General features: G+C 35.9%; 1 protein-coding gene across 3 annotated transcripts in view; it reads left to right on the top strand.

Annotated features, from left to right (window-relative positions):
• CFAP47 (cilia and flagella associated protein 47) overlaps positions 1-13845 on the top strand; it is a 275466-nt gene that overhangs the window by 93318 nt on the left and 168303 nt on the right. For all 3 annotated transcript variants that reach the window (XM_027689060.1, XM_027689061.1, XM_027689062.1), the window contains exons 41-43: positions 6195-6271; positions 7379-7524; positions 13454-13562. In XM_027689060.1, coding sequence (XP_027544861.1) covers positions 6195-6271; positions 7379-7524; positions 13454-13562 — 332 coding nt within the window. The remainder of the gene's footprint in view (positions 1-6194; positions 6272-7378; positions 7525-13453; positions 13563-13845) is intronic.

Raw genomic sequence — 13845 nt, 5'->3', positions numbered from 1 at the left:
CTAGAAAATAAATCAGTCTAATAAGTGTAATTTTAGCCACACATCACTCACTGAAATTAATTTGAGGGCATTTTAAGTCTTTAGAAGTCTGCAGTACTGATTTGTTATATTTTTAGATGTTTCTATCATCTGTGATAACAGAAGCCACTTAGGTGCTGTTTTTTCCAAAGTTTTTCCATTTTCTTGAGTGGAACAAACTTCTGAAATTTGTGTTAAAAGACTAGTATATGTACAATTCATCACTGATCAGTAAGAAGATTGTGCCTGCAATCATTTTTATTCTTTTGATAAATCCAGAAAATGCCTTCTGCAAAATGGGGACCCGTTGCTCTAAGTGCTCCACAAGCATAAAACTACCATAAAAATCAGTGTTTGCCCTGTAGGTTATGCTGTCTATGTGATTGATATCAGGACCAAATCATGCAAATGGCCACTTAGTCATCCGAGCAGGTGCAGGTGGGCTCGCAGCTCCTTCTGCATCCTCATTCTGTGCCTCCAGATGTGTCAGACACACTTTAAACCTTGCTATAACAAGCTTTACTTGGCAGGTGACCCTCTTACCTACCAGCTTTACCCTCTGGCAATATCACAGACACCCAAAATGGTGACATTCATACCAAAAAGGAGACCAGCCCTTTGGTCATTGTGACATGGGCTCATCATACTGTGGCTGGAAAAATGGCCCAGTCTGCAGGCAGAGCCCCAATGAATTATATCCTTGCTGAGATACAGCATTGTCTAAGCTAAAAAAATCTAACAATACTGCATGCCATTCAGTGGTGCAGGCAAGATCTATTTGTCCATGGGGGGCTGAATGGTGTGTGGTGAGAGGGATAGTATTTTTTCATCCATTCGACATAATTTTTCTTTGAAGTATACTGTGATACATGTGCCTGGATTTTTCAAGTTATGCACTTTTCTGTGCTTTTCCAAGCCCTTGACACTTCAGTTTTTATCCTTGGTCTACATCTGTATGCCAGCATTGTTTGCTCACTGTGGGAGAAGGAGAACCAGGTGTAGTGAAGCACAACACAGGGCCCAGAAATTATAAATAATTTTAAAGCATGTTGGCATTTGAATGATGTCCATTAGAAAAAAAACAAAACAACAAATGACAGTAAAAGTTCAAGGTTGCATTTAACAGCTATTTTTTCCTTCATAGATTTCCTTCTGTAAAACTAGGAAGTCATAAAGATATACTAATGATTCACTAATAGTCATATTCTAAGACCATGACTTAAGCAGTATAACATTTGCATTAGTGTCCATGAGTCATAAGGATGGTTCATGATTGCACAAGACTGATTTTCAAAACAAACTGTGAATGTGGATAAATATTTTTACATTAAAATTTAATTTCAAACCAAAAAAGGAACAATTAATGAGTGAATTTCGAATCAAGCTTTGCACTGTATATAACTTCTTATTTACCTTTTTTTTAAAACCAGAGATAGTATCAGGAATTCCAAACATTTTTAATTTTCTGAATTTTATTCTTACGGTTTTTGTTCTAAGCAGTTTCATGTGTCAAGGAAAGAGGCATGTTATACACAATACCTGTACTTTCTTATTGAAATGAAGCTCCATAGTACCTCTGTGTAATATAGGTTATGAGATACAGCATTAATACCCATCATATCGTAAGATATGGTTTACAAATATGCTATCAGGAGTCATTGCAATTCTGGTTATTATTTGATATAATAGAAATTCATCTATTCTAAGCTATACTACCTATTTTGGGCAGCTCCTGTTTTAGTTTTTATCCTACTCTTTGTTCTGAGATCAGAAACTGTCCTGCAGAGCTTGAAAACTGGCAAATATCTTAGATGTGAGTTTTGTCTTTAAATGTTTCAGTGTTTTCAGTGCATTATCAAGCAGTTCCTTGTATTCCTTCCCTCTAATAAGACATTTGCTTGCTGCTAAAGTTCTTGTCTCCTAAAATTCATTGATTATATTGCTGCTCTGTGAACTTCTGATTTCCCCATGGTGTCTGGCTTTTTTTTTTCCCTCAGTAATATATAAAATCTGAAACTGTAATTGACAAAAAAGATTTTCTAGTAAATTCTCCTCCAGATACATAAAGCAAAGTGATTTTCTTTTTTTTTTTTTTCCCTGCAAATTTGTTGAATGGAAAAGAGAGTTATTGGCTTGTTTGGACTCTGAACTAAAGAGTAAAGATGTACCATTACAGAGGTATAGCTAATATGACATGATGTATGAACACTATCTATGTTGACTGCATAATGATTTTACTTTTCATCTTGATTTTTGTCATACCTGATAACGTGGCAAGCCCAGCCTCTTGGTGGTACCATGTGGGAACAGGTATCTGACAACTCAGAGGTGACAGCTACTAAACTGCTGCACAAGTGTGCAAGTGGGTTGGAACTAGATGAACTTTTAGATCCTTTCCAATCCAAACTGTTCTATGATTGTAATTTGTAGTACATGATTGAATAAACCACAGCAGAATGTATTCACACCTCTCATTTCTCTGTCTCAACCAGGTTTTTATACCAAGCAACTGAGAGGTGCCCTCATAAACCAATCCTCACCGGTACCATACAGAACTTTTTTTCATTTAATGCACAGTAAAATAATCTTGCTTTGGAAGGGAAAAGTTGTGTTTGTAAAAAAACCAAAAACAAATGAGGGACAGTTTAAGTTATTTGGTCTCTCTTTATCTTTTTATGCGAGACCCCTGGTGGCCTAGTGGTTAGCATGCAGGACTCTCACTGCTGCAACCCGGGTTCGATTCCTCGGTCTCCCAGGCAGATGGAACCCGTTAGCCCTGTAAGGCCATCCATCTATGAGAAGGTCACTCTAAACAAACCTACGTCCTGAGGACCTCACTGCCATTGTCCAAGCGTGCTTGGCCCCGGCAGATGAACCTTAGGATTAAAGGGTGGGCTCAGTTCAGCGGAGGCTGTGTCTCACCTAAAAAATCCATTGCGCAGGCTGGAAAGGTAAAAGACCTTTCCCCAGATCTTCGTTCGCGAAGACTGGCCATTATTATTATTATTATCTTTTTATGCCCACCCCCAGCCCCCTCTCCCCCTTTAAATACTGAAAGACCACAGTAGGGTCTCCCTGGAGCCTTCTGTTCTCCCAGCTGTCTTCATAGGAGAGGTGCTCCAGCCATTTTTGTGGTCCTCCTCTGGACCTTCTCTGGGTTCGTGTCTTTCTTGTGCTGGGGACCCCAGAGCTGGATGTAGCACTGCAGGTGGGGTCTCACAAGAGCGAAGTAGAGGGGGAGAATCCCCTCCCTGGCCCCACTGCCCTCGCTGCTTTGGATGCAGCCAGGACAGAGTTGGCTTTTTGAGCTGCCACTACACATTGCCAGCTCCTACATATTTTTTCATTCCCCAGTATGCCCAAGTGCTCCTCCACAGGGCTGCTCACAAGCCATTCATTCCAAATTTTCTATTGATACTGGGGATTCTGCTGAACCTGGGTCAGGTTCAGCAAAGAGACTGTGCAGACTTATTTTATGGCAGCTTTTAGCTGTTCTGCCTAATCCATTTCCTTATTTCTCTGTGTATTGAAAGGGGATGTATTGAACCAGACTTTGAGTATAACCAAGCTTCTTATACCTTCCTGAACTTTATTCCTTTTGCTTTTATTGTTGAATGAGATGCTATTTCTTTTTGTTATGGAAGAATGAGGCACAATGTTCATGTCTTCCACAACACAGTTTTGTTTCCCATCACTTATCTGCAGGTGCTTTGTTCATTGATGTAAGAAAGGAATTGATAAAGAGAGAAGTTCAATACCATTTAAATCAGCCTAATGAGTTTCTCTGTTGTTCAACTCTGAAAATAGGACTTATTCAATGTAGAGTTCACACGAGTGAAGAACTATAATGCATTTCCACTATGTTATTTTTTTCATACAGTTTTTGAGCTATTTGTTACTTTTACAGTGATTCTTCGGCTGTAGTCTCTGTTTTTGCAAGCATGACTTAGCATTCTCATTCAAAGATAAAGCATTGTAAGAAATTATGCTTTATATAAAATTTGGGTTATTTAATATGAGATACTTATTTGTGAAGTACAGAATAAATAGTATGTTACATGCTTATAACTCAGAGATCATTTTCCTTTCTGAAAAATGGCCTTCAAGTGTAGGCATTAAAATACAACTTCAGGATAACATATTCTGAGAATTTTGCAAGTCCATTTATTTAAGGTTGTGATTTTTTTCTTAGCCCGGCAAGATTAACTGTTTATTTTAAGAGAGACCCAACATCTATCAAACAATGTATGTAATAATTGTGTGCTGTATGCTGGTTCATAAAATTTTACTGCTAGGGGAGAATGACTTTTATACGTGGATAATATTAAACCTGAGTCTTGAGCTGAAGCTCACAGTATTTTTTTTTTTGAAATACATTACAGTATAGTTTTCAGCATCTTTGAGCTCTGTGCTTGTCGTAAATTAAACAAAACTCTCCTTCCATAAATGTAACTGCACAGTCTTAATTCCTGTCAACAATGGTAGAAATTATTTGTGAAGAAGGATAGAAAACTATATAAAGTCATACCAAGGAAATATGACAGTCAGGAACATAGTTTGCTTTGGGGGGGTGGGAATTTACAGAAGATTTTGTTCTAAGCTGTTTTTTTTTTTGAGAATACCTGTTCTTTTCAAATACACTTGAAAAGCAATATTGTAGTGAAAAGAGTTAAGGTGTTCAGGTTAAGATCCATCCCCTTCCCCTTTCTTAGACAAATCCTTGGTTACATTAGGTTTCTTTTGAATGATTAACTGCAGTGTTATTTAATATAGGTCATTCCTGTAGCCTTGGTGTGAAAATAGTACAGAGGGACAAGCTTTAATGTTCCTGGACTTACCTTATCCCATCTTTTCAAGGCTATAACCTTGTGGAAATGAACCTTGTACGTGAACTGAACTGAAACAAGAAGAGAATTTTATTATTTTTGGTAGAAATTGCTTGAAGAGCTTCTCTTATGAGTTTCCTAGCAAGATCATGAACTACATGTTAACATGGGGATTTCACATCCCTAATTCCTTACTGTGTACTATGAAGTTCCCAAACACTTACTCAAAGAGCCAAGAGTAAAATTAGCCTTTGTACAGAAAATCGTGGAAATTTTATTTATCCTTATTGTATGAGCAGAAACATTTTAAACCATGTGTACTCAAGCAAATTTCAAGTGTTTTTTTTGTTGGGTTTTTTTTTGTACAATAATTCTTGTAAAGTAAAAAAGAAAAAAAAGAAAAGACAACATCTAAGAAGTAATTTAAAGAAAAACTATTTTATGTAATTTCAACTTCAATATTAAAAAGATATTGATTTTGACAATGGCAAATATAGGATGCTAAATTCAATCAGTTTGGAAATCAGCACGGTAAGAGAAATTATTTACACCAGGTAGGGATAGTGGCAACATCAGCCCCCTATTTTTTACCTCAAAATATGTTAATATTCCACTGTCTATGTTGCACTTCTTCTGAAGTAATCATGTTCTGTTTCCTCTAAGAAAAAATAATGGCTCGCAATTTTAAATAATCTGTATAGTATTGATTTGTTGCAGTTTATGAATCCCTGATATACAAAATTGTGGGATTCTAGTGGGACTTTTTCTGATGGATTAGATCTGAATCTTGCACTTGCTGGATTAAATTTAGATCACTCAACTTTTATTAGGGTTAATGTAAATATTGATATTAATTTGTTTAAAAATGAGATTCTTTAGTAATGGAAGAAGTGGTTTTCGTATTAAATTTCTTAAACATATTGCTGTCCTAGGGCTTGGTTAGGTTAGAAAACATTGTATAAAGTCACACTAATTTTATAAGGCGTGTTATGATGTCTTTATTACTATTACAGTGTGTATGTTGGACTTAAAATAAATTTAAAAATATACAAATAAATAAAAATAACATGCAAGTTCATATTCAAACTTGAATTTACAAAATTAGATGCTGGTTAATTGAAAGAAGGATGTTCTGTCTCTACTCTAAGTTTGCATAATAACTCAAGTAGAAGAGGGGATGCTTAACATTATTGGATAGGTAAATGATTCCCAAATGTGGTGTTCGTTTATTTTTAATTGTCTTGAAACTTTTTCTTTTCCAGTATTTATTCATAAAAAGGGAAAAAAGTTATCTATTAATAATCAAAATGTCCAGCTTTAGAGTATTGCTTCAATTTTTTTTCCTTTTAGTTCTGAATGTAACATATTAAACTCAAAAAATAATACACTGCCTGAAGATTCAAATGAAGAGAACAACTCTAGTTACCGTAAGTACCTCTATACAGTACCTCATATTTCACTACAGTAGAAATAAGATTATTTACATAAGTAAGATTTTGACATGAAAAGTGTGCTCAGTGACTATTATTTATAGTTTTCTTGAAACATTGGCCTAAAATTGTTCATCACACTCAAAAAATTAGCCTAGAGAGGAGTAGGCTCCATGGTGAACTTATTTTGACCTTTAGTACCTGAAGGGAGCCCATGAGAGAACCTGGAGAGGGATTTTTTACAAGGGCATGTAGTGATAGAACAAGGGGTAATGGCTTTAAACTGAAAGAGGGCAGATTTAGATTAAATATTAGGGGGAAGTTCTTACTGTGAGGGTGGTGAGGCACTGGAACAGGTTGCTCAGTGAAGTTGTGGATTCCCCCTTCCCTGCTCTATTTATTTGGCCAGTTTGGCATACACTTCTATGTGACCTGACTCATTTCAGTTGCCTTCACTTTCACACACGTTTTAAAGTCTGCTGACCTTCCTAGAGAGCTGACCAGTGAAGCTTGAATGATGGTCTGATTTTGCATTTTCAAAATACGCTTAGCAGATGAAAAACATGCAGTGGGAAAGTAGTCAGACTCTGCCAGATTCAGCCCTGAGATTCTTTATCAGCATAATGCTTCTATGAAAGCAGTGCAAAGAAAACAAACTTGCCACTATGTAGGTTTTGTCCATTCTAGAGGGTTTCCGGGTACAGCATAACATAGTTACTGCTACTGAGAGTGAGATTTCTGTGTTTAAATAGTAGTAAATTACCCTCTTTTTTCAGATGTAAGTAGACCTTTGGTTAAAGGCTATAAGTCTTTAAGGAATTTTTAATGGTGAAAAGTGTCTGTTTTCCCCAGTTTTGTTTCAGTGCATAGAATAAGAACACAGGTAATTAGCAAAATATATTTAAATAATACAGCATGCAATACTGCAGCTCATTTACACAATCATAACTGTAAATACTGAATACTAGTTACAGGTGTGTCTAAATACTGATTACTACAGAATGCTAAATACACTATCCTTATATTTAAACTCATGCAGCTACTTTATTTTACAACTTGTGCTGTTATATCTAAACATCCATTTAAACAAACTTATTTTAACAGCTGTCGAATGCAACCTCCTGCCTGAGTTCTTCAGTCCGATGGAAAAACTGTTCTTGAAAGGAAAAAGTTCTGCAGGCTTAGATATTAATTTCCTTCCCTTTCATCAGGGAAAACGTTACTGCAATGTCCTTCTGGTTAATGAACAGGTAAGAGTAGAACATGTGTTCTGTGTTAATCATGTGATAGCTTATTCAGGTAAGAATCAAGTCATGTTTGCCAGATATGTGTGAGTAAGGTGAAAGAGAGCAGTGTCTTGGAAAGGGACCTGGGGGTCCTGGTCGATGACAAGCTGACTATGAGTCAGCAGTGCTCTGGCACTCAGGAGGTCCAACTGTGTCCTGGACGGCATCAGGCAAAGCGTTTCCAGCCAGGCAAGGGAGGGGATTGTCCTGCTCTACTCTGCACTGGGGTAGCCTCACCTTGAATATTGTGGCAGTTTTGGGCACTTCAATATAAGAAAGATATTAAGCCATTAGACAGTGTCCAAAGGAGGGCAACAAGGATGGTGAAGGGCCTCGAGGGCCATATAAGAAGGGGCTGAGGGCACTTGGTCTGTTCAGGCTGGAGAAGAGAAGACTGAGGGGAGACCTCATTGCAGTTACAACTTCCTCGTGAGGGGAAGAAGAGGGGCAGGCACTGATCTCTTCTCTGTGGGGGCCAGTGACAGGACCCCAGGAAGTTGTGTCAGGGGAGGTTTAGGTTGGATATTAGAAAAAGGTTTTTTCACCCAGAGGGCAGTTGGGTACTGGAACAGGCTCCCCGGGGCAGGGGTCACAGCACCAAAGCCTGACAAAGGTCAAGAAGCATTTGGACAACACTCTCAGGCACATGGTGGGACTTGTGAGGATGTTCTGTGCAGAGCCAGGAGTTGGACTTTGATGATCCTTGTGGGTCCCTTCAGGCTCAGGATATTCTGTGATTCTATGAAGATATAAATTAGTTATGTACATATTTTAAGGTAATGTTTTTGCATGCACGTACAATTATAAAGACATGATTTATGTGCTGACGTTTGGAAATGAAACTCTTTTCTCTTTCCTTTTTTTTTTTTGGTGAAAATACATTATTCCTATAACTCATGAAGGAAAAAGTGGCTTAAGAAGTTGTTCAGAGATGTACATAAGATTACAGATTTCAGCTAAGAAATTTAAACAGAAGTTTACTGCCCTTTTATCTCCACATAATTGGAGTTATATGAAATGCTGCAAGCAAATTTTCACTGTAAAATCATTACAAATAAAAGTAATACTGCAAGGAATTTTTTTTTGGTGGCTTTTATAGGTAACTGAGCTTCAGGAAAAGAAAATGGAATTTACATAATTTGTCTTGATGTGGGAGAAAGAATAATGCATAGGCAGGGAAAGTATGAAGTCTTTACTGTTCTGTACTTCTCCCTGTATTTGTCACTGTATCTCGGGTATGCTGTCAAAGTAGAATAATAATTTTCCTTGCTCTATCTCTTTTTAAATTTTTCTGTCAATCCAAGTTCCATTCAGTTCTTGCACTGATGCAGGTAAAACTTTTGAACAGATGGCACATGAATACTGACTCCACAACCTTTCAGTTTCTCTTCACTCATGTAGTCTGGGTTTAGCCATATATACTTAATTGGAACTGGTTTCATCAGATTACCAAGATCTGGTTTTGATTAAATTTTAGAATTTAAAATCTTGCAATCCACCTTCTTTGATGTTCCTGTAATCCTTTATTCTCTGTGGTTGCAACATTATTTCTGTGTCATTAGTCCATCTTTTCACCTCTTTAACCTGTCTGCTGTTTTTCCTCTCTAGCTGTCAATGTTTTCAGAACCCTGTTGTTTTTCTAATCTTTGTTTATGTGTGGCTGATCTCAAGCCTTGCATTCCGTTTTTTGCTTTCATAATACTTCCTCTGTGTTTCAACTTTCCCTCTGTGCAATTACATGCTTCTGCCATTCTCTCTGCTACATTTTCATGATTTGTAACAATACATTCAAAACTAAATAACTTATTCTTTTTCTCCCGCGTGTTCTCAGCTTCCACATTTTCCACTACTATAAAACAAGGAACTTCTGCTAGTGTCTGATGTTTGTGTGTTTGGTGGGGTTTTTTAGTTGTTTAAACAGGACTTTGGCTTTGCCACCTGGCCAACTTAATTTTTTTATCTTGTTCATAAAGGAAAATAAGACTAATGCAATGATGCCCCAGCCTGTCTTTCTGACCCTGTTCATTATTTGAAAATGCTGGCCCTTTTTTAAAGAAAGCAAACCACATGACTGGAAGTCTTAAGGAGTGTACAGTTCTCTTGAGTTTTTTGAAAATGAACGGAGATAGAGGAGGGATTTTCTGTCAAAGTCTACGGTGGGATAATGAGCTCCTGCCTTATTGACAGCAGGAATCACCCACAAGGAGGATGTGTTAATGTTACTGCCAGAGGATAGCAGTCTTTGTGGATGGTTCAATGCAAAATCAATTCAGAACTCAGCTTCATTCAAAAGGAGAAATTATAAAGAAAGGAAGACACATCAACATTCTAAAGAGCTATAATATACAATTCTTGAGTACTGTGTGTAGTTTGAGCCACCCCAGCAAACCACATAATGGAGATAGGGGGAAAAAGACAGAAACAAGTGTAATTAGAAGGATGTAAAAGTTTCTTTTAAAGCAATGTTAGGTCCATCAGTTTTATTCAGTGAAATATCTAGACACAGTCTCTAGACAAGAAAAACCTCAGCCTACTGGTGTCTGGCAGCAAATCTGAGAAGAATCTCCCTTTACTTGCTGGGATTTTATAGTCTTCCTTTAAATCTCTGCTGCTGGCATTTACACTGTTTGTTGTTTGTTTATTTATTAGAAGAAGAACTATATACCCCTGCTGAGAAGAGGAGGCTCATGGCTACATAGAGCCTGGAAACGAAATAATATAGTGAAGAGAAGGGAAATTGAGATGTTAATGGAAGAAAAGTTAATCTAAGAGATGTGGTCAGAGATGTAGGACAGTTATACTTCAGGTGGAAAAGTTATACTTCAGGTGGAAAGGGAAAAAAATTCTGTCAACCCCAGTGTTGCCTCCAGTGGTGATGTAAAAACACCTAAATTTAGACATGTAGCTACTAGTCATTGTTCTTAACAAAGATCTAGTTGACCTTTTCATGTTAGGAAGCATTAATGCCTCGGAGGAGCTGCTGTTGACTGTTGGTAACTGTTTCTGGAACACGTTGTCCTTTCAGCTTAGCTGAGTAGATGCATTTAAAGGCTGCTGAAAGTGCAAAATTTTTGATATGTAGAACCTCAGGAAAATTAAGTCCATCCATATAATTGTATAATTTGTAAGTAATTGTATTAAATCTCCTAGAGAAAGATGAAACTGCAAGATAGCTAAGATGATTTTAGAGCTGTACAATAGTGGCACGGGAAAAAATTGGTTTGCTTAAATATTGTGTATATGGCTGCAATATTTCCAGTCGTACCATTATCTAATTGACAAAGAAGTGCAGGTATCATGCTGTATGACAATCAAATGACTTTATACAATGATGAGACATGCATCATTCAAATATGGACTTGTGCTATATATAAAATCTAATAAATAATTTAATTTAGCATTTCTGTGGTTTCTTGTTACCTATATTTCTTATCTTTTTTTGACAAATAGACCAAAATAGTAATCAGAGTAAGACTGTTCCTTCATTACAATCAGTTAAGAAGATACTGAAGTTCAAATCACTAGACTTGAATCTGACTAGGAATTCTATCCATGGTTGCATCAACTGTGTAATAACAGCAAGAATATACATGGATTCAAGTTTTTTGGCCTACTCAAGTATTTTGCTTAAGTTGTTTTGAAATAATCTTTATGTTAACCTTTCTAAGGTTTAAAATGACAGCACGAACCATTTTTAACATTTCTCAAGGATTTGTTACGGTATTTCGTTGTTTAAGGAAAACTGAAACCAACAGTCTTCAGATTTTTAGCACAGGTCTTTTCATAGAAGACATTATATATTGGTTAACATAACTGAGTGGGTTTTTTTCTATATCTTTGTTTCTGGGAGCTAATTTAAATGTGAAAAGCCTGGAATTTCATTGATATCGATATATTAAATCATAGTTTACGAGAGCCAGTCCAGACTTTCACAGCTAAATGTCTAATATGAAATGAAATCGTTTATGGAGAAAACACTTTACTATCTGTTGCTTTTAATTACTAGCTTGCATGGGCAACTGCAAATTCCTGGTAGCTATACATTCTTTTGAAATATCAGTTAGCAAGGGGATTGTATAAATAGCTAATGGTAGTTCAACAGCTATTTTATTAACTATTTTCATTAAGACTAAACCTGACATAATGTTGATGCTTTCCTGTTTGCAGCTGATAGAAAATGGAAATATAAAGCATTAAAACCATGGCTATACTAACTAAACTCTCAAAGCACAGTGAAATACCCTTTCTGTTCTAAAGCATTAAGAAAAAAAATCAGCAAAAGGAAAACAGAATTTGCATTGTATGGAGATCAAAAAGCAAGAATTCTTCAAAGCAAAGAGGAAATTGGGGAAGTTTGTTCCTACCTGTAAGCATATTGGTGTCAGTAATGCCAAGAAAAGTAATTGAGAGTAGAATGGCATCCTAGCAACCAGCACCTTCGTGAAATTAGTTGTATGTGCTCAGAGCTTGTTAATGGTCCTTATGGAGCCAAATCACTGTGTCAAACAGGAATAATTCCTGTTTAAATTGGTTCCCAGGAGTGGCTATTAGTTTGTGTGTGGGAATCCAATTTTGCTGTAGATCTCTTTAATCCTTCTCAAGGAAGATTTGTGTGAACTCTTGAATCAAGGAAGGGGAGAAAATGCCATCAAAGTTGAGTAGCTTTCCTTCTGCTGGGTCGGAAATATAATTGCGGTGTTTTCAGCCTTAACATAAATATCAAATGAAACTACAAATAAGAAAGAAAGAAAAGCAGGGTTTTCTTATGTAGTTGAGAAATACTAAAAGGAAAACATTGCACTGTTGGCAGATGTGCTAGATACTTTAAATTATTTCCTTCGTATCTGGAATGAAGACAGCATATGCGTTTTTAGGGCAGAGTTTTAGAGAATATGGTTTATGGAAATAAAGAGATGAACTTCTGTGCAAATTGTATCAGTTGTCACAGAGGCATTTAATCCTTTATGTTGCAATCAGTAGAAGTTAAAATTTTCCGTGAAAAGTTTGTGGTAAACAAAATGAAGCTAAAGCTATCAAAACAGTAGTTATATATGTTAAATCTCCCGCCTAGTTCAGATACATATAGAGGTACCTAACTTAGATATCTTTTTAGTTTGGGATATTCTTATTGTGGACTTTTTATTTTGAAGTACTTTTATTGAATTTTATTTTTCTAAAAAATACTTGTCTGTTTTTTATTTGCACCCTAATTTTTTCATTTAATCTGTAAGTCAAAGTGTTTTTTCTCTGCTACTTAATTTATTCTTTCATCTATGAAAAATTACCGTATTTCCTTGTTCTAGCTCATGTTTTTATTTACTTTCAAACTCCTATAGGTTTTCCATTATTTTTGATGAAATAATTAAGATTTGTTACATTTATTTCTTTTTAATGGAGAATTTGAACATAATGCTCACCTGCCTTGACTTCTGGGTTTTTTTTTGCTTTCTAGAGGAATGTTTCTAGCTCAAAATTATTGTAAACTTTTTTTAAAAAGTTCTAAATAGTGAAGAGCAGTGAAAGTAGCTCATGAATATGTTTAAATTATATGTAGCTGTAGCACATAATTAGAATTCACTTTTTTTTTTGCTGTATTTATTGGTCAGATTACCCTCATTCAATTAAACTATATGAGGAGTTGGAAAGGATTCAGCTCGTTGAAATTTCTTGACTTTTCAGATTTAATATTCTCCAATAAAGGTACTTTATTGTGATGACATGGCTTGAAATGATCACTTTGTTTTATTGAGACATAGTTTTAAAAAACAGGTCTTCTGAATATGTAAATTTAGGTGTTACTAGGATATCTTTGCTTTTACTTTTAATATTTTGCCTTCTGTTGTGCATGAGTTGCTTTCTGAATTGCGTGTATGTGTATGTTCTTGTGTTTCAGATTGGAGAATTTGTATATCTGATAGAGGGAACTGGTGATATACCTTTACCTTCAGAATTGCCTGCAATGGATAGTCCAAATGTTTTGCATGCTACCAGTAAATTAGAAGGTACAGTGAATAGGAGGGAGAAGAGTACCATAGATCAAATAATTATTTTTTTATAAATATTCTTTTGTTTCCATGGATTTTTGTTAAAATTAATTAAACACATGCGGTAAAAGCAGTTTTTTATAGTGAAGTGTAAAAAATAAATTATAGTGTAACTATAATATATTTCCTTTAATGTTTTCCAGTCCATTCTCTTCTTATTTGAAATAATTTCTGGTGGTTTCTTTGAAAGAGGTTGTAACATCATCTAGAGGGGTAGAAGTGTGGCTGTGTTCTGTAGGTA

This window comes from Neopelma chrysocephalum, unplaced genomic scaffold, assembly GCF_003984885.1.
Source record: "Neopelma chrysocephalum unplaced genomic scaffold, ASM398488v2 Primary Assembly neopelma1_76, whole genome shotgun sequence".
NCBI classification, from domain to species: Eukaryota; Metazoa; Chordata; class Aves; order Passeriformes; family Pipridae; genus Neopelma; species Neopelma chrysocephalum.
The sequence above is the reverse complement of the archived record's forward strand: the minus strand, read 5'-3'. Positions and strand labels throughout refer to the sequence as shown.